The following is a 21,272-nucleotide window of genomic DNA, read 5'->3' on the forward strand; positions in this document are numbered from 1 at the left end:
CTCACTGCTCTGAGCCCTCCCTGCACCCCCGAGCTGCCTCAGGACACAGGAATGCCAACCTTCTCCCCAAGAAGATTTTATTGAATGCGCACATAACATTCATCCTCGGGTGCAAACTCAGGCCAGCAAGTGAAGACAACAATGCTCGTGTCAACGTGGGCGTGCTCTTGCCACCAGCCCCCAGCACAGCGGGGGGAGACAGACGGCAGGGTGGACTCTGCTTCCCCAGGGCCCCCCAGTATCCCTTATACTCTGCTTGTGGGGGTGAGGCAGGGTGGGGAGGCTGCCCTGTCCCTGATGGGGCTCAGGGGTCTGCCCGGGATGGACGGGTGGATCTGGAACCTGTGCCGAAAACACCTGAGAGTCCTGGAGGTGCCCATGTGCCTAGACATCACACAGCTCCCCTGCCACCTCAGCGGCCAGAGAACATGCAGAGCTTGAGAGCAACTTGCCCAGGGGGTCGTGACCCACTCAGGAAGGGATGGTGTGATGGGCCTGCAGTCTTCACACCCCCCAGCCAAGAGGCTCAGGGCCTAGCCTCCAGGCTTCCTGGACCCATACAGGGCCCCTCAGTGACAAAGCTCCTTGGGGTTACAGGGGCCTCCAGGAACCCCCTTGCCCTGTCAGACACCCCTGAGACTGTGTGACCACTCACAAATAGGAAATGAGAAATCAGGTCAAAATGTTCACAATTTCCTGCATGTCTCAGATGGTTGTTTTCTTAAATGGTTGGGCCATATTTTAACTCAGTTTATTGAAACTAGTCAGTTTAAAGATTCATCAAATCAATAAAGTAAAAAGGAAAAGGTAGATAAAAGAAACAATAACAAAACATTTCAATTGAACTTTGGTGACGTTGGCCTCAGGAATTTCTGTGCTATGTGGGCTGGGGAGGGGGTGGCTCCTGGCCCTTCTGCCTCTCAGCTGCCAGAAGCCAATTTTGTCCCAGCTGGGTCCTGACCCGGGGAGCCTGGGCGGCGGGGCCCCCCTGCATCAGCCTGCTGCATTAAGCTTGTCCTCCCAGTTGGAAACCGGGGACCTGCTTCTCAGCTCTGCCCCCATGGTCCCATGAGACCCGAGAAACCCCGGCCCAGAGGGAGAGCACAGAATGGGGGCCTGACTCCTCCTAATGCACTCAATTTTCCCATCGCTATTTTCTCTTTTACAAATCAGAGTTGCTGGTGCTCCCAGCCCCTGTACAGGGCTGGCTGGGGCTGCGTCTAGCTATCAGAGGGCTCCCTAGAATCCCTCAGCCCCAAACCCCTACCAAACCAGAAACTGAAGGTTGGCAGCCGGGATGAAGACCCACAAAAGAACGAACGAGAGTGTGTATTGCTAGAGATGGTTTGGAAATGCCCCACCAGGTAGGTAGGTTCTCCTTACTCCAACCTGCAAGCCACATGTGTCTGGTGCAGACGAGCTCATGCTGAGACTGCCACTGCCACCCGCGCTGCTCCACAGGGCCAGGCTGCAGTTGGGTCAGAAAGTCAGGGTTGGGGAGGAGAGGCCCCCGTGGCCTTGGGGCTCCTAGTGGGAGGCTGCCAGGGGGAAGGAGGGTAGGACTTGGTCTGGGGCAATCGTTCGCCCAGCTGACCTCCTTAGTGCAAAACCTATTCGGGTGTGGGGGAGGGGTGATGGCAGGGTGGGATGGGTGCCCAGGGGCTAGGTCCATTGCTAGGCCAGAACTGGCACCATTCTCTAGCGGCCAGGCCTCAGAGATGGGTGGTGTGTAGGGGACGGGGGTGGCAGAGAGGGTCCCATCCCTTCCCGCCAGTAGAACCTGGGCATCAACAGAGCAGCAGGGAGAGCAGGGCCAGCCGGCAGCGGAGCACAGCGGCAGGCGGCACAGCGCGGCGCCCTCGCCCTCGCCGTCGCCCTCGCCATCGCCCTCAGTGTGCCGGGCTCACTCGAAGGTCTCCCACTGCTTCCTGAGCTGCTCTACGGAGCCCGGGGCCTGGGCCGGGCTCACATCTTGCTTGGTTTTCCGTAACAATTCCTCAAAGGGGTCTCTGGCCTCTTGAGGAGCAGAGGGCTGCAGTGCCGGCTCCAGGCCCTGTGGGGGCCGGGGAGGAAGGAGCGGGGGGTCTCCGAGCCTCAGGGCCAGCCCCTGCTTGGCCTCAGCAGCCCTGGCACTTGAGCGGGCCAGGGGCAACGTTCGGATCCGAGAAGGGGCGACCATGGGGGGGCCCAGTGGCTGCAGGGGACTGGTGTGGGCACCCATGGGCATCTGGCCAAAGAGGTTAGGCATGGAGAGGGCAGACAGGTTGGGCTGAGATCTATGTGGGACACAGAAGCCAGAATTGGACAGCAGGAGGCTGGGGGCAAAAGCGGGCCCCAAGGAAGCAGGAGGGGCCCCGAAAGGCCTGGCTGGTGTGGAGACCAGGGGCACAGCGGGCAGTGTTGCCGGCATAGATGAGACAAAGGGATTGAGCGATGGCTGTGGGAATGGGGTGAGGTTCCCTGCTGGGGGGAAGCTAAACTGGGGGGTGAATGAGGTGGCTACATTTGGGGCTGAAGGGCCTGGGGGAAGAGCACTGCCTGACCACGCTGTGTGAAGAGGGTCCAGGAGGGCCAGCAGGGCATCGCTGCCTGTGCTTGCAGCCCCGGGGGCCAGGCTGAGTGGTTGCAGCAGTTCGGTGGGTGCTTGAGGGGCAGCACTGGGGAGGTGCCCCGGGAACGGCGCCGGACTTGGGGGGGCTCGCCTCTCCCGCTCAGCCTGGAACCGCTCCGAGGAGAGGTCCCCAAGGGCTGCGCTGGCAGCCTGAAGTTTGGCCGAGCGGGCGGCGGGGGGCGGAGGCACGATGCCCAGCTCCGGGGTCTTCCTGCCCTGGGGTCGGGGAATAGTGATGCTGCCCGGAGTGGGGGTGGGGGCCTCTTCCTTGTCACCGGAATTCAGGATGCTGTCCTGGGTTGGCAGCATGCGAGGCAGAGCCAGGGACTTCCCAAGAAGGACTGAGGGCTTCTCGGGGGAAGTGGCGGGGGGCTTGCTGGGGATGGCCATGTCATCCTGGCCCAGGCTCCAGAGCTTATAGTATGGGTGGGTGAGCTTCAAGGCCACTGGCATCCCGCAGCTCCTGTCGCTCCTGCTCAGGTCCAGCCTCTGTTGGAGAGAACAAGGGAGGCAGTGACCAGAGATGGACCCAGACAGACTGGAAGGCAGCAGATACCCTTCCCCCTGCCCCTCCCATTGCTTGTTCCCAGGCATGTGGCCCATCAGCTCCTTGGGACCAGAGCAGCCGGGGGGGGCTGGGCCCAGGTCACCAGCAGAGAGGGTCAGTCCAGACGCCAAGCCCGGGCTTTCTTTACCGTTCTCACTTTTCAGACTCCAAGGAGGGCTATCTTCTCCCTGTACACAGGGAGTCTAGAGAAAGCCCTATCCCTTTACGTCAGTGTTGCCAAGTAGTTTTAGGAAAATGACTCCATTTATTAGACATCTACTGGCTGGGTCTTTTTTACTTTTTTTTCTTTTTTTCTTTTTTACTTTTCAAAGTATGTGGGCACTTTTAATCACCTGTGAGCTCGAGGATGCATGAGGTATGGGGCCTGGCCAAAGGTGTCTTCCGTGGTTGGCAGGACTGGGCCCATGTCCCGGCTGTGCCACCCATGAGCCACACTACCTGGGCTGCAGTGGCAGGGAACAGTAAGTAATGCCCTGCAGGAGGGCGGCATGAATCACTGCATCTGTGGGAGCTTCGTGAATTCCACAGATCCAGTGACTCAGTCACAGCCTCCACTTGCAAGTGGGGAAACAGGCAAGAGGGGCTACGATAGACTGGAAGGGCACAATGGAGGAGCAGTGGTCCCACGCAAGTGATCCAGAATCCAGGAACTGTGATCCACAGGCTCTCCAAGGGGACTTGGTGGGCATGGAAGCAATCCCAATTCCATCAGGGGTCCAAAGAGCTGCCAGAGGGTGGAGGCTGGGGCCCTGGGACAGTGACTCGGAGCACTGGCACTGTCTGATGCACAAATGGAAGTGAGGAGCAGGTTTCCATCGGGTGTGACATTTCTATAGTCATCAGTGGTTGCTGGCCTGCCCGGCAGGGTTTGCAGGCAGAATGACCCCAAGCATCGGCTGACCCTGCAGAAGCTGCTGTTTCTCCCTCGATTTCCTTCACTGTCACATGGGGGAACCTGCCTCATGTGTGGAAAGCACCAGCCCTGGCAGGTCCCTGTCCCTGCTGGCATCATACCTGATAGTCAAATGTTCCCGGTTGCTCCCTCAGGTCTTTGGGGGTCCGAAGGTCCTCCAAGCTCTTTGCCTGGCCCAGTGGCTGCAGCGGCACCTCCATGTCCAGGCTGTTGAAGACGTCTTCCAGAAGGTCGATGCTGGCAGCCCGGTCAGGTGGAGCTGGGGCAGGGCCCGTGGGCTCCCGCATTTGCTGCTCTGGACTCTCTGCCTCGTCGCCTTCTGCACTGTCTGATTCCTTGAGCGTCCGATATGGCAGAGGCCTGGGAGGAGGCAGAGCAGGCTGGATTCTCCCGCCCAGAGCCTCCACAGGAGGAGCAAGCAGCCCCCACCCCAGGAACTCCTGGGCTTTGAGGAGTTCCCCCCAGGAGCTTTGGGGACAGGAGAGTGTCTTGGGGTCCCGGTGAATGCTGGGGTCTGGGCAGTGGCACTCGCACTGGGGGATCCACTGAGGTCCCCTGAAAACCACAGGACCCACCAACTAACTGGCCAGTGGGCTCACAGGCCACCCTGGCAAGGCATGAGGAACGGGACATGCCTGAAGCGGGGCAGAGTGCAGCCTCTGCACTCCCACTTCCCGGTGGCTCCCAGGGGCCTGGGCTGGGGAGGTTTCCTCAGGGCAAGTGCCCAGGGTGGCTCTGGACCCTCGGGGGGACCCACTGGGGCCTCAGACTGTGCTCCTGTTCTAGCTCTGGTATTACCCTTTCTTGCTATGGGACCTCGGAAAGCCTCTTAACCTCTCTGAACCTCAACCTCTTCCCCCATTCCAGAGTGCGCCTCCCTTGCAGGTGGTGGTGGTGATTACGTGACTAAAGCTATCACAGTGCTTGGCACACAACAGGCACACACAGGCTGTTCACAGCATTCTGTATGTCTGACCCAGGCATGGGTGACAAAAGCTTCCTCTTACTTTACTTTCTCACAAGCCTCAACCCCGGGGCGCCACTGGGTTTGTGGAGAATGGTGCCTGGATCAGCCTTGGCTTGAGTCAGGGCCAGGTTCTGTCCCCGTGTCCCAGCAGAACCAGCAGATTGCTCCTGTAAAGTGGGGGGCGGGGGGAGGGTGCCACCTGCTGGTCCTACATGCCCCCTTGCAGGAACCAGGGCTGGGAATGCACAGCCGAAGGGAGGGCTCAGTCCTCTACAAGGACTCCATCAGCCTTTGGTATCTCGCTGGAGTTCAGAGAGGCTAAGCAACTCACCCTATGTCACAAAGCAAAAAGTACCAATGGACACCGAGTATGAGAGACTTCAAAAGTTTCCACTCACTCTAAGCCATCTGACCAAGGAAACCAAGTTTGAACACAATGAAGGGGGGATAAGGAAAAGTCAGTGTGCTCCTTACGCTTAAGGAAGGAAATGTATTCTTTAAAAAAAAATCATTGCATTTTTAAATTTTGACTTAGAGTGGGCCAGTTCCCTCCCTCTTTTTTTTTTTTTTTTTGCTTTTCCTGTGTAATTTATTTTTATTTATTTAACTCCAGCATAGTTAACATGTGGGCCACTTCCTTTTTAATCACACAGACACACAAAAGCCTATACTTTTCATAGGTCATGGCTGAGGGAGTGAGCACTAGTCACTATTTAAATAGTTAAGGCATCAATGAATTAAAAAATAATGAGGAGACCCACTGGACTCTGGTGGGGAGACCCTGGATGTCACCGAGGCAGAGTGCTTTTACCTGCAAGGTGATTTTGAGTCGATATATTTCTTATTCCAATGGTTCTTATCTTTATTTTATTTTATTTTTAAAAATATTTTATTTATTTATTCATGAGAGACTCACAGAGAGAGAGAGGCAGAGACACAGGCAGAGGGAGAAGCAGGCTCCATGAAGGGAGCCCGATGCGGGACTCCATCCTGGGACTGCGGGATTACGTCCTGAGCCAAAGGCAGATGCTCAACTGCTGAGCCACCCAGGCATCCCGGTTCTATCTTTATTTTGACTAATAGTAGAAATAATGATTGATACGTTAGGCCAATGGTATGATTAACGTTAGGCCAAACAGATACTACTGCTTAGGACAAAGTTAACTTAAAGTTTTAACAGAACATTTTTAAAGAAAAAGATTTAATGTGCAGAAAAGATGGCATGTGAAGGAGATTGACTTGCCAGGGTCACTGGTGGGCTGGAAGCAGAAAGGGCCAGAATCCTCCTACCCCTGGGGGGCAATGAGAGAAGCAGAGCTGGTGGGTTTTATCTGGAGTTCTTAGGAACCCAGAGGCCTGGCTGGAGGGAAGGGAACTGAGAGGGGGAATGGAGGGAAGGACCTCCTCTTCTAGAAGATGGGTTTAATAGCTCACTCCCTAGAGGGTGGGTGGGCTCCGCGGGTGAAGGGCAGCTGTCTTCCCTTAAAGGCTCCCATTAAAAACACTACAGCTTTGTTAACTGACACAGACAGAAGCTGTCCCTTTGCTCAATCCCAGCCCCAGAGAACCTGTGGAGATGAGAACTGAGGAAGGAAGAGAAACTGCCAAAGCTTAATGCCAGGGAGTGGGGAGTGGGGTGGCCGGGTTGTGGGTGGATCTTCCTTTCAGTTAGTGTGAGGCTCAGGCTATAAACAATAACAACAACAATAATAAAAAATCACCTCACAGTCAGGCAGGTTGGTAAAACATTTGGATCTATCAGCAATTACATGCTCGCTTCAGCAGCACATATACTAAAATTGGATCTATCAGCAATCATACACACTCCATATCAGTACTTTTTTTTTTTTTTTAAACTTAAAATCTGACCCTCCATCTGCATAGCTTTGGGAGCTTCTCTCAGTAAGAGGAGGCCTGGGCATCGACACCCAGTCGGGTTAACAGTCAAGTGCACTGTCCTGGGTAAGGGACCGGGACTCATGCCTCCTTTGCACACCTGCAGGCCCCACTGCTCCCGTCCCCTCACTCCTCACCACAGAGCCTGCGGGGCTGGTACAATGTGGGTCCTGGGCAGAGGCACACAGGGGGGCACTCACCCCTCAAGCTGGCATGGGGGCACCAGGAGGCAGCAGCTCCAGATGGCCCTCCCTACACACAGGGGGCAAACAGCTCCGGCCCCCCACCCCCATGCGGCCCAGGAGTGTCACCAAGCCGAACTCAAAGAAATGGAAGAAGGAAGGAGAGACCATTCAAAGGGGGCGGAGAAGAAAAAGCTTTCAGTGAAGCCAGAGCTCGGGCCCTCTTCCCGCTGGCATTCATCGTCAGAGGAGTCTTCGGACAGGAAGACCGCATAGTGTCGCAAGGGCTTTACCAGGCTGGGGCAGAGGAAGACAAGAGAGAAGAGGCAGTTAGGAGGCACCCTTGGAACTCCATGTGGTGGGCTGGGGGAGTGGGGGGCCTCTGGGCTCAGCGCCTGGCCCTGGCGTCCCCCTGCCAACCAGAGGCAGAGGCTCCCTGGAGAAGGCCAGAGGGCCTGGGAGGCTGGGAGGGCCCCAAGGTGAGGAAGCTGGTCCCCAACAGGAAAGAAACCGAGAGTCTGCCACAGGTGTCAAGAGCCTTAAACACATGATCCAGTCGCCTATGACCTCACAGCTCTATTTCCATTTAGATAACCCTAAATGTAGCAAAGAATGATGCACGAAGATGTTCGTCACCACTGTTTGTAATATTAAAATATGGCACATCCTAAATTTCCAGCAGTGGGAGGCTATGAATTATAGTACACTTGGCTGAATATTAGCCACCCGTTAACTATGATGTTTATGAAAGAGCAAAATCTCAACACCAGGATGCAGAATTGCAATTATACTACATTCTCTCTCACCTATTTATGGGAAAAGGCAGAGAAAAAAGACTGGAAAGGGATATGCCTGCGTGTTGACAAAAGCTAGAAGAATCAGGGGTAACACCCCCCCCCCCCTTTATCTTTCTGTGTCTTCTACACTTTCTACAATGTGCATATCTGCTTCAATAATCAGGAAAACATAAAAATAGAAAGTTAGGGAAGAAAGTGAGCCATGTGGAGGGGCTCGGGCTAGAAGGCCCTCTTCTGATTAGCGGCTGGTCTCAGGAGTCTCTCTCACATGCCTCTTCAGAGAGTCTTTTTCATCTGTGATGTGGAAATTAAATATTCATTGTTATAAAAAATACATCTCCCTTGTCAGCCACCTGTGAGCTCTACCTCTATAAACACAAACACTACGCAGCCCCGAGAAGGTCCGCGCGGCCGCTATGAATTATACACTGGCCAGGGCCCACGAGCAGAGAGGGGAGCTGGACTGGCTGAGCTTGGGTCACCCCGGCACCCCCGGCCGCTGCTCGGCCTGCACGCTGGGTTGGGCATGCTCCAAGGACCCCTGGGGCGGTGGTGAAGCTCAGGAGAGGGGGTGCCCAAGGTGGGGCAGTCTCCTCTCTCAGAGCAGATTTCTTTCTCTGCTGAGGCAATTCCTTCTGGGTTTCATTTCATCAAAGGGCACCATGTCCAAAGGAGTGAATGGGAACCACGCTGGGGGTGCTGAGGGAGCGGGAGAGCGGCCTGCGCCGTGATCTGCCATCACTGGTGCGAAGCCAGCTATTGCCAAGAATATGCTATTCTTTCAAAAGTAGAACCAGGGCTGGCTCCCAGAGCTGCGGAGCCCCCAGGCACTTGCACACCTAGATCCTTCCGCCTGGTTGTTATCCCTGGAGACTAGGCAGGCCGAGAGCTTTGTCCTCATACTGAAGGCTCGGAGAGGGGAGGCCATTTGCCCAGGGTTGCACACAGGGGGTGGTGGGTGACTGGGCTCCTCTCTTTGCCTGGGCCGCCCGTCTGGATGTTAGGGACTTGGCCCTTCCTGGGTCAGAGAGGGCACTGGCTTAGGTGGACTTAGGTGCCATCTCTCCTGGACTCAGGAGAGAGGGCAGGAAGGTCTGACTCACAGAAATGAGGCCACCCGGCTCCTGCCACACCCCCTGGGACACAACACAAGGTGCAGCAGAGGGGCCACTCCACGCAGCCACTGGAATCCTGTTGTGAATCACAAACCCAACCGTGCCATCATCCTGCTTATCTGTCATTATCCTGCGAATCTGAATAGCAATTTCCAGGCAGTTGGTCGTGTGGTGAGCAAACCCATTAGGAGTCAGGAATAATAATGTGCAGACATTTACAGAATGATTTCATCAATTGCTTAAAAGTTAGGGGGATGTACTCACTTGCTGGCACCGGACTGCTCTCCTGGGCAGGAGAGGAGGTGAGGAGGTGAGGAGGGGTGGACAGGTACCCTGCCCTCCCCCTCCACTCTGGGGAGCATGTAGAATATGCCGGGCAGGGCTGAGGGCTGCAGAATGGCAGTGCCAAGCCCAAGCTCCGTGTAGGGCAAACACTGTGCTGTACGCTGGGCCTGTCCACCTCTGCACCTCCTCCTCACCTCCCCTGCACACCTTGCAGACCTCCCTGTCGTCTTTGCCTGGTGCACTCACTGCTCTTCAGTCTTGACGGCTCGGCTCAACTGGCACTCTAGAAAGCTTTTCTGGAATTCCCAGCTAGTGATTCTCCTAGGTGGAGTTAGCTTCCCCAAGGGCTGTGTGTCATAGCACTTCATCAATATCATTGAACCTTTTGCAATTCTGTTTCTGAGTTGAGCTCCTCCAGGGCAGGGGCCTGGCTCATTCTTCTCTTTGTCCCCCCCACCTGGGGCATGGCATTAGTGCAATGGAGGTTTATGATCGCAGGAATGGAAGTCAGTGTACTGGGGAGACGAGGCAGCCCCCACCCATCTCACCTATATTTCTGGAGCACCAGCATGGCACCTGTCCCTTTCGTCAGCTTGTGGCTCCGGTATAAGTGTCCCCTGAGGTCCCCATCTGTCCCCTAAAATGCTGAGACCATAGAATGGGACCACATTTGGGGGTGAGGGTGTTAGGTGTAGAGGAGCAGGCAGGAGTGTCTTGGAAAGATGTTTAAGATCATATCCACTGTGCCAGGGGCTTTACGTAGGTGATTTCTACCCTTCCCAATAGGCTAGCAAGAAGGCTTCACTGCACTGACTCTACAGGTGACGGGCCTGTCACTAGTCCGTCCATCCACCCGTCCGTCCATCCACACACCCAACCACAAGGTACTTCACGAGTACTTGCTGTGAGCAGACCCAGTGCTGGGTGAGCCCTGGGAAATCACTGTGGGGAAGAGAGATGTGACACAAGGCCTGGCTAGGAAGTGACAGGCAGGGATTCCAGGCCGGGGCCCTCACTTTCTCGTCAGCCGGGCTGGTGGTAGATGTGTATGAGGGGGACGTGAATTTCTGCTTGTGTCAAACCGCATGAAGCTCTTTGGTGTCCCTTGAATCCGCCCTGAATGCCCTTCCAGCAGCCATCCAAGTACGCTCTCCTCCTCTGGCTTTGACAAGACAGGGATCACAGCTTGGCACGTTAGCTGAATGCCACTAAACTTGCCAGGAACGTCTGGATTCATGTAAGAGCAAAGAACCTTTGTGCTGCTGGACTGGACCTTGGCTTCATCAAACTAGGCTGCTGCGGTTCACAGCCCTGTCAAATCCAGTGCCTGGCCACCCTGGTGTGATTGCAGAGTGGGCTTGGGGGGGTCAGAGGAGGGCCAGAGAACCTCAGCTCCTGGGTCACAAACCACTTTCCCTCCAGTGAGCTCTCCCAGCTGAGCTGGCTGGGCACTGGCTTCAACGGGAGGCCCAGTACCTGCTGAACACACTGCCCGTCTCTTGAGAATAACAGAGAACCCTGCCAGGCGGTTTGGTCAGATCAGGCTTTGGGCCACATGGATAATGAGGATATACTAGCGGTACTCACAAGTGTTGGGCTAAACGCTGCCCGTACCGTTTCTCATCAATTCCTTATCACACCTCACTTTGCTGACAGAGGAGCCAAGGCTCGGAGAGGGGTATTCACTTGGCCAGTGTCACGCAGCAGCTACAGGCAGAGGTAGGAACCTGGATCTGTCTGACTCTAAACCATGTTGTGATCCTGCCTCTTGAGCTCCGTGGATCTGAAACAATGAAATAGGTGGGCGGGTACGCCCCCTTCTACTTTTAATAAAAAGGGAGATTTCGAAATAAACTTATTTAAATTCAGCTGCTCATGTCCTCCTATGAAACATACAGTCAGATATTTGTCAGAAATAAAGGATGAATCGCTGAAAATGTCCAGGTTTAAATTTTTTATTAGCTTAAGGCAGAATATGAGAAAAAAAAAGTGCACCTCTTCCCTCATTAACCCAATTCAGCGACTACCCTGCAGTCTGCCACCCACCACTTGCCTGGATTTTATTACACACAAAGAGCTGTCTGTGAAAAGGCAGGTCGTGGTGAACTTGGCTACCCAGCGAGGGCTGCCAGAGTCTTGGCGAGGAAGAAAGGCCCGCCGTCCATCACCATTCAGGCCCCATCGTCTTCCACGGTTGCTCCTGCCTCTGCCCACCTCATCTCGGCTCAGAGTTCCCATGCAGATGACTTCCCGAACCCTCTCTAATGTTTGGTTTAATGTGTCGCCGGTTAGCGCGTGCATGTGACAGTGGTGACAGGCGCGGCTGTTCCTTTTTAAATACCATGTCACAGATACGGCGTCAGGAAGCAGGGACGTGCTCTGTGGCTCTCTGCCGTGCCGGGATCGCATGGGCTTATTTTTTAATGAGGAAGATCTGCATCTCGAGAGTTTTTTTCATGTGTCACATTGCGTGGACAAATCAGCAGCACGTCACGCCGGCCCAAAATGAAATGCTGACAAATGTAGATATTTCAAATTTAATTGACATTTAAATGTACTTGAGATAAAGAAGGGGAAAAAAATCAGCAAGGACTTGGTCTCCAGAGGTAACGAGGGGAGCTGGTGATCATTTTTAAAGGATCATTTCACTCCAGCACAAAGGATCTTTACTTTGTAAATGTCTTGGCCGCTCTAGCATTCTTGGATTACGAGGCTCCTGATGGGCTGATGACGGGGGACGGGCCCCAGGACAGGGCCAGGTCCTGCCTGCCCAGTGGATGCCAGTCTGTCCAGCTTTGCACCATCCCCCACTTCCCGGCCAGATGACCTCGTGAAAGTCATTTTACCTCCCTGCACCTAATTTCTTTTCTTTCCTTTTCTTTTCTTTTTTTTTAAGATTTTATTTATTTATTAATAGAGATGCAGAAAGAGAGAGAGAGAGAGAGAGAGAAACAGGCAGAGACACAGGCAGAGGGAGAGGCAGGCTCCATGCAACAAGCCCGGGTCTCCAGGATCACACCCCGGGCTGCAGGCGGCGCTAAACCGCTGCGCCACCGGGGCTGCCCTGCACCTAATTTCTTATCTGTAAAATGGGGATTCTACAGCCTTTCTGACAGTGTTATCACAAAGTCGAATGGAATTATTCATAAAGGGCTTTGCCTAATGCCCAGCACACAGTACATATTCAATTACTATCCATACACCACATTCACCTGCTGACAAGTAGATTCTGGGCATTTCCATCCTGTGCAGGATCTTCTCTAGGTATTCAAGGATGAATATAAGTTGGTTCCTGCCTTCAAAAACCCTCCGGCCCTCCAGTTGGGCCTGCCACAGCACATCAGAACTACCTGGGAGAACCACCTGGGGACCTGGTCACACCATCTCTCCATCACCACAACACAGGGCCAGGACTCCAGACCACATCTGAGCATGTACATTGGTTAAAACAATACAACAAAGCTCCAAAGCAAGTCAGAATGGTCTTTGGGGGAAACCAGCTTGGTACAAGACCCAAGTTTCAAGCTCTGAAACTGCACTGTGTATGGCTGGGACCATTCTCAGGGAGATAGAACTGGACACAGATACAGAACCCGTGGGACACTGGATCTTTCCACTCAGTTGTATGCATCTACTTTAAAACAAGAAGAGAGAGGATCACTGCTGTAATGAGTCATGATCACCGATGAGAGACTGTTCTTCCTGTCAAGTGAGCTGGTCTTGTGGGAACAGGTCGATGTGAGATCAGGTTTTTCTCACCCCATGGGGGACTTGCTCTGCCAGAGGGCAGTGGTGGGGGTCTGCACGGCTCTCGGGAGGTGTGGGAACCGGGCGTTCAATCGTGAGTAGGGAGGAGGCTGCAGGATGGCTTGGCATGTCTCTGGGAGGAGTGGGCACAGGGGTCTTGACGTCAGGGTAGGAGGGTCAAGAAAAGAGGCTATGAGGGACCAGGTGGTGGAGGGTCTTGAATCTGCACAAGGACTGAGGCAACAGGAGTGTGAGGGGGTGATATGGGGGGAGGGTGCGGCTGGGGAGGCAGAAGGGGGTCTTACTGGCTTGGCCCCATCTCTCTCTCAGGTTGGCTGTGCCCTTTGCCTTTCCGATCTTCATTAGTCTGCCTATTTGACTATTTATCAACCTTATGCTCATTCATTCATTCCTTCTTTCAAAAAGTCACTAGTGTCAGCTTCACATGTCCACACCCATGCCCCAGACATCCTGAGAAGTCCTTCCCAGGCCCACTGGGTGGGCGCTCTCACAGATAGAGAGGTCTAAACACAGAACATGGGCTTCACCCCACTTTCCCACTTTCTAGGCTCATTGGAAGAGGGAAGAGGGGGATGGGAACACCTTCCACGCTTTTCCTACCCAGAAGAGAAATTGTGTAGATTGTGAAGAACTGCCCCTCACCTGAAGATGGCCTTTGCCTGCCAGGAGTCTGAGTCTTTGGTGGGGACCATGGGAGCAGAGGTGGAGGGCAAGGTGTCTGCTGAGAGAGCAGTGGATGTGGGTGTGGGACCCTGCAGACCCAGGTGTACATTCTTGACCCAAGGCAGATCATTCCAGCTGTTAGAGCCTTGGTTCCTTCATGGCTGGACAGGCTAACACGCTTGCACTGTGAATACTTCTGGGGAGTGGGGGAGGTTAACCAAGGTGACACACTGGCAGTGCTGGGCCTGGAACAGCTGCTGAGAAATGGCAGCAAGGCGCCTGGAAGAGGGAACGGCTCAGGTGAGGTGGCAAAGTTTCCAGAGGAGGCTGACACCGGCAAGTCTTGAGGGTGGGGCGCCTTTTCTCAGGGCATGCTGAAGGCCTGGTTTCTCAGCTGGCACTAACTCCTGTTGTGACAGCTCCTGGGAGATGTCCTTCCCTCCGAGTGGCAGGCACAAATGGCTGGGGATGAGGGAGACCTGTGTTTTCCTGGGCTGCTGCACATCCCTGGAGACTCCTTGGCAGTTCCTGCTTTTCCAGTCTGGGCTCAGACTCCATGTCTGGCTCCTGGTGTGGCTTTGTCTCCAGGGCCCAAAACCCCCTGTTGGGAGTGGGGATGGGGGCCGGAGTGGGGTCGGGGGCCGGAGTGGGGTCAGGGGCCTCTCACATTGCTAATTGGGTTTGGGACCTTCTGCTGTTTGGACTCTTAGCTGCTCAGGGAGTGGGTCCTTGCAGGCTGCCAGTAGGTAGTACCCAGACAGCTGTCTCTACCCCTGGGGCCCTGGGCCCAGCTGGCATCTTGGAGACTTGCTCCTGGGGCTGATGACAGTTTCTGACTCTGATGGCCCAGGCAAGGGGAGGCGCTGGTAGCCTCACAATCACATCCCAATCACACCTGGCACATAGTAGGTGCTCTTTACACATCTGTGGTTACTTGACACCCCTCCCCCATCTCCAGGGTGCTGGGCTATGTTTCAGCCTGCCTTCAGTGATTCCCTTGTTTGTTCATTCAGTAAACATCCCGAGCGGAGGTCTGGCCTAGATCTGATCCAGGAGTTGGAGTCAAAGCTGAAGGGCACATGGTGGGCCGGGCCTCGAAGCACTCTCTGGCTCCTGGGGTGTATGTGTGCGAGAGCACCTGTGTGTGATACATGGCAGGTCAGCACTGTATAGGGGGAAGCCAGGGGATTGTGGGCGTGGGGAAGGGAGGAGAGGGGAGGGTGCAGCTCATGGGGAGGCAGCAGGGTGAGCACCAGATGGCTGATAGTGTTGCTGCAGGAGGGGAGACTGATGTACCCTGCCAGCCTGAGTGTGAGTGTGGCTCCTGTGGGGAGCTTCCTGAATTTCACTCTTTGGGATGTGAACAGGCATTGTGTTGCAAGGAAGAGGGCAAAGAATCTTGCCCAGGGTCTCTGGCTGGCAGCTGGTGGGCAGGATGCTGACCCAGCTCTGTTGGGTGCCAGAGCTCTACCCCTGCCTGTTGTGATCCAGGGCCAGCACCAGGGAGGCTGTGCCCAGCCCAGCTCTTGAGGAGGTGGAGGGAGCAGCACATCATTGTTTGCCAGAGCATGAGTGCAACTGGCCTGAGGAGATTGGCCTGAGGAGATACAATTGCAGTGTTCTGAGACCTCTCTTTGGGCAGAGCTCTCACTAAATGCTTCTGGCAGCTTCTTCTGATCTTATTTTAATCCTCTGGGGCTTTGGGTGCTGGGGTCACATGGTGCAATTTGGATGATGAGACTCTGTCATCCCTAAGTGGTGTGGGCTGGCAGTTTGGTGCACAGACGGTCTTTGTGCAGCCAGTGCAACCTGCAGAATTTCTCCTTGGTCAGAAGGATTTCTCATGCATGTTCCCCTAGGTCCCCCAGACCCAGATTGGCAGGGAGTCCAGAGTTTTGGCAGGAGTGTAAAGTGGTACAAATCTTTTAGCAAGTTGTTTAGCAATATGGAGCAGAAATCTGCCCCTAGTACGGGGCAGTGACAACCTCTCAGGGTCTCAGCTACTTCTATAAAATCAAGCTAATGATACCCACTCCCTCAGATTTCTTGCAAGGATTAAATGAAATGGTGATTGTAAAGTGCTTAGCAGGCAGTTCTTGGCTACTGGTAGTTGTTAATCATTCCATTCCTTACAATGATGTCAAATGAGAAAAGCTTTAAGACCAAGGGTATTTATTCTGGCATTTCATGTTAGTGAATGCCTAGAACAATCTATAAATCTACTACGAGGGGTGTGGTGACATGGACCAGGCATGTACACAAAATAGGATCTTGCCATAGTTGTGAACGGGGGTTTTGAGGACGTGGGGCAAGTCCACAGGATGGAATATTGCAAGGAAGCTGCGGTTCTGCAAAATATATATATAGGACAAACACCAGAGGGGAATTGCAGAAATGCCAGTAAGCAGTGAGGTTCAGAATGAACTTGTCTCTTCCCAAGCTTCCCGATTATAAGGTTGTTGGGTTACTTTTACAGACAAATGAAATTGTTTCGAAAAGAGGAGATTTTGTACAAATCTGGCCAGCGAGGTGAGCAGGGCAATGGCTTGTGGGCCCTTGGTGCCTGAATCTGGAGCACTCCTACTTAGTACCTCAAAACATCATATAAACAGCCCGTGGCCCATCGGGACTCCCATGAGGGTGTTTGGGGGCTCACCAGCTGGAGGGGAGACAGAGGCGTACACTTGAGCGTTCGGGCTCTGCAGCTGGCCAGCACTGGGTGCATCCCCGAGCTACACTGACTGCCAGCCTCTTGGCTATTAAGACTCAGAAGACAGCCCTGCCTTTCTGGGCTGTTGTAACAACCAAGTTGGAGGCTGTCTGTAACCACGTCCGGTCTGTACCCTCTGCCACTCTGTGAGGGCTACTGCCCAGTCCCCACTGCAGGGAACAAATGATGGGCAGCCTGGTAGAGAGGGGCGCCTGGGGACCAGCAGGTGAGCAGTACTGAGCACAGGGCTGCCTTCTAGAGTTTGCTGTCGGCTCCTTCTAAGCATCACATTTGATGGGAAATTCTCTTACACCTGGTAGGCCAAGGGGAAAATACGTTGGGGCCTGACAGCCACACACACTACAGCTGAAATGACCTTTAACGGGTGGGAGGTGTGAACCTTGCCATGACCCCCCCCCCCCCCCCCCCCGCGCTGTCTCCACTATCCCCATCACTCAGAGTAGCTCATGGTCACACTTAGGTTCTCAACAAAAAGCCTGGATGGTCTGGAAGAGGGGTGAGGCCTGTGTCAGGCCTACCGCTTTCTAGCTCAGACCCTGGGCTAGTTCTATTAGCAAGTCTCCCTCTGAGCCTCAGTTTCTCTGTTAGGTGGGAAAGCCACCATCTACCCTTCACAATCTCATAGGATGTTGTCGATGTTGCTTGTTTTTCCTGCCCTAAGGTAGAAACACTCAGGCACCAGGGGACACTTTCTTTGCCAGGAGGAGGTCTGATCAGCTCCAGTTCCCAACCTCAAGGAACCAGAGAAGAAGGGTGGTGTGTGGAGCAAGCCATCCTAGGAAACAGGGCTCAGAACCATCTCCCTAAGCAAAGCCAAACTGACCAGGGACCCCTGTGGGCAGCAGAGTGTCACTGAGAGAATGAAATCAAGCAGCATCTGGAGTCCTGGCCCTGCCACCTTCTAACTGGATGACCTGGGAACACTGGTCAAATATATTTTCTGAGCCCAAGTTCCCATTTGGTGAAAGAGACAAACACCAGCCGAAGAGGGCCCAGAACACAAGAGGGGCTCGACTGTACTTGCTGTTCGGTGGCCCCGGACCTCCAGCCCATGCTGCCTGACCCCTCCTCGCCCTAGTTCTCACCCTGGGGAATCTGCAGGGCATTTCAGCAGCCCGCTCGGAATAATAATGCAAGTAGCTAGTACTTCTTGAGGAGAAATAGTCACTGAATATTAATTAGCTAGTGTAAGCTGAAAAACACAGGGAATGGCTTCCCCAGAAAGCTTTCTGAAGTGTTTTTTCAATTGTCATCAGATGGTTTTAAGGGGTGAGGACATCCGCCTTTGTTTTGGAAAGGACAGCTGACAGTGGAGAAGTTTTGTTTTGGGGAGAAAGCAAGTGAAAAAGAGTCAGAATGCAGGGGTGCTTCTCTTTAAAGGCTTCCTCTTAAAAATCCCAAATAGCTCACACCTGGTTGGTTTTTAAAGCTATCTGCGGAATGAATGGCTGCATGAACGGACAGATGGACATCATCTGGAAAGGAAGAACTGGATCCAGCAGAGGGGCCGGCCACAGAGCTGGCAGCCGATGCTACTGGGCCTTGATGAATTCCAGACGTCAAGCGGCCGCGTGAGGCCACAGAGACTGTCTTATTGTTAATCAGCTCCATCCTGCTGTCCACAAAGTTAATTATTTAATGTGCTTTTTGGAAGTGAGAGTTGGGGTGAGAAGTCGGGAGGGCGGAACCCCTCCCTATACTTCAAAGATCTTGTATCTCTTTCTGCTGTCCAAACCCCCTAAATTGCCAATGTACTTTGATATTCCCAGCGGGGACAAAGATCCGTGAGTCCAGAAAATCCAGGCCAGATTAAAGGGCCAGGCACGGAGTCCATGTGCCCCACACGGAACCACCCGCAACAAAGGCCCATTAGGATCTGGCTCCTGCCTGCCGGCTTGTCTTCTCGTGTCTCCCAACACAATGCTGACAGATTGGTGGAGCTGGTTTCTTTCCCCCCAGAACAATATTTTATGAGGAGTCTGTTTTATTAAAATATTTTCCGCTGGATGCTTCCTGTGTTTCAAGAACTTGGTCTTGCCAGCTGGAGCTGATGACAGTTGAGAAAAACACATCCAAGTGCTGTTGTGACATGGCATTTGGAAGTGGAGGAGCACTACGGGTGGTGGGGGGTGGGCAGCATGTGAGGAGATGTAGGAAAATGCCCCAGTTGCACCAGACATGTCACTGGTATTACGGGAGAACAGCGACCCCCCGCCCCATTAAAAACTGTGAACAGAAACTCTTAGAATAATATCCCAAAATGTACTTCTTTATCACCTGGAGGGCTGGAGCTCCTGAGCTCTGAGCTATGGCCACAGAGAAGCTGTCATTTGTTTTCTATCACTGCCAGTTTACCAACCCACTAAACTAGCTCCCATGTTCCCACTGGTTTGTTTCAACCCCAAATGTTTCCTGAATAGAAATCTAAAACGAGGCATATCGCAAAAAGAAATGAAAAGTGATATGGGCACAATTCTGCTAACAGCCAGGATGACAGGATTAGCAGGCACGGGCTTTTTGGCATGTACTGAAGGGGCATCCCCTATCACTGGGACGGGAGAGTGATGGCGTAAATAAACACAATTAGGAATTCCAACCTCTAATCAGTGACCTGGACACAATGTGGGAAATGCTTTTCAGTAAAACGTGGGAGTGTCGCTGATCTGGGATGCTCTTGTGCAATACAAGGAGGTTCTGGGTTTGCATTTCAATATCCACAGGCCCATGGCCCTGTATCCCAGTACAGTGTCTAAAAGCTTTAGCCCAGTTTTAAAGACAAGTAACTGATTTCATCCTTCCCTAAAGAAAAATCTTTAGGTTCTGAGGAGCTCTGAAGCTACACAGCATTTTCTCCACAAGGGGGCAATCATAATCCATGCCAGTCATGGCCAGAGCCGTAGTCCTTAATATTCCCACTGTCCTATTGTGCAGAGGCTAAGTTATACCTACAACCAACTTCAGAAATCCTCTCTTCCAAATTTTGCATAACCAAGCATCTTTCAAGACATGTGTGCATGAACACACGCACACGCACACCCACACACACAGTCTCCCCATAGCTTTCTGGGCAAGGTTTAAGTAGGCCGAGGTAGGCTGGTTCGGAAACAACACAGTGGGATCAAGTGCCGCTTGATATCCTAGAGGAGCTGAAGTGTACCGCAGCCCGGGATAGGCCACAGCTTGGTATGTCACAACTGTTTCTTCCTTTTGGCTCCTTTTCTGGCCAGAGCCTGCCATTTCCCTTAGCTTCTTTCCCTGACCACTCTTCTGAAAGTAGAGCAGACAGGAGGAGAGCATTCCTCTCATCACCCAAGGGACCTCAGGGTTCCTGGGGCAGCTGGTTTGGTTCCCCTAACAAACCTGAGACCGAGATGATTTCGTGTACTTTTTCAAAGCCTCCCAGGAAGCCAGTGTGTAGCTGCCGAGCTGTCTGGGCAGAGCCCCAGAGCTATGGGCCTTGGGGACAAAGGGAGGCCCTCCAGACGGTTCTGGACTTGGGGCTGCGTGCAGCTCTAAGTCTCACACCGCTTGGGCAGCTCCATCTCTAGGTGTTGCTCTTCCATTTACCTCATTAGTTACCTCCTTGATCCCGCATCTCTCCTGCATGTGACTCTGAGCAGGGCCCTATGCTAGCTTCCGGGTAGAACACCCAGCGCCTGCTCACAGAGCTCTGGGCCTGACAGGAAGTGGGAAAGCCAAGCCCTAATAAAATAAATAAATGCCACGGCACAGGGGAGCAAAGGTACCGGTGGGGGTGGGACAGTGGGTAAGGACAGTTCTGGGTATAAATCCAAGTCCTAGAGACCCCAAGCACCCCAGGCTTAGGAGAGTGGTGGCCTTTGTTAAATATATCGTCTCCTTGACCAGGGTCCTTGCTCCTCCCTGCGGACCCAGGCTGGGACCCTTCTTCTGAGTCTATTGGAATCCACTTTGGGTTTCACCATGCAAAACCCAGCCCAGATGCCTGGCTCCCTGGCCTCTGGGCTTCCTGCTGGTGTGACAACTGCTAGCAAGAGCCAACATAAAAGATCAAGCCCAGCTCCCCGACTACCTCTTTGTTGAAACACCCACTTGGGGCTCCAGGAAGCCTTTCAAAGGCCAGGGTTGCAGCAAGCACCCCACAAAGGCCTGGCCCCCCGGGCTCTGGCAGACAGAAGGAAGGGAAGCAAAGGGGCACTCACTGCTCAGGGCTGGAGACAGAAGTCCTCCGGCCTTCCACCGTGATGTTGCTCTTCGGTCTCTTCACGACATGTGGACGGGGAGGGCGCACCTAGAATGGGTACAGGGGGAAGTCCCCAGGGAGTCAGTTGGAAAAGCCATACAGGAAAGCCATACAGATCTGCAGATCTACATAAGCAGCCCCCAAATAAATGTGGAGGCATGGGCATGGTACAGGCTACAAAAGCTCTGCTTATTGTGAGAACATTGCCCCTGAATTTGCAGCAGACACGTGACCTGGAATTCCGTGGCCTACTCAAATGGCAAAGGTCCTCTTGAAGAGCTTGCAAGTAGGGGACAGCATCATGTGAGTTTTGGCAGGGCTGCCACGGGAGCTCAACGAGACAATGTCCATATGGGACCCAGAACACAGAGGCCGTCATTTATGATAAGTCCCCAGTTGCCTTCTTCTAGAACCCTGCAACTGGTTTGGCAGAACAAAAAGGTTTCACTTGGACTTTATTTCTAGGGTGCATGTGCTTATTTCATTCTTTTTAGCAACTGAATTACAGGATGCTTATTTTCCTGAGTAGGATGGGGGAATAAAGCAAATGATAG

At 53.5% G+C, this 21,272-nt stretch overlaps 1 protein-coding gene across 19 annotated transcripts in view; it reads right to left on the reverse strand.

Annotated features, from left to right (window-relative positions):
• Nucleotides 1-60: 60 nt before the first annotated feature.
• Nucleotides 61-21,272, reverse strand: part of DENND1A (DENN domain containing 1A) — a 509,667-nt gene continuing 488,455 nt past the window's right edge. For 16 of the 19 annotated variants that reach the window (XM_077850604.1, XM_077850612.1, XM_077850613.1 and 13 more), the window contains 4 exons: nucleotides 20,678-20,766; nucleotides 7,306-7,434; nucleotides 4,194-4,452; nucleotides 61-3,100 (listed from right to left, as the gene is read on the reverse strand). In XM_077850604.1, coding sequence (XP_077706730.1) covers nucleotides 1,904-3,100; nucleotides 4,194-4,452; nucleotides 7,306-7,434; nucleotides 20,678-20,766 — 1,674 coding nt within the window. In that variant the 3' untranslated portion in view covers nucleotides 61-1,903. The remainder of the gene's footprint in view (nucleotides 3,101-4,193; nucleotides 4,453-7,305; nucleotides 7,435-20,677; nucleotides 20,767-21,272) is intronic. The other 3 variants (XM_077850602.1, XM_077850609.1, XM_077850616.1) reach the window with 1 other exon arrangement.

Source organism: Canis aureus, chromosome 16 (assembly GCF_053574225.1).
Source record: "Canis aureus isolate CA01 chromosome 16, VMU_Caureus_v.1.0, whole genome shotgun sequence".
Classification (NCBI taxonomy): domain Eukaryota; kingdom Metazoa; phylum Chordata; class Mammalia; order Carnivora; family Canidae; genus Canis; species Canis aureus.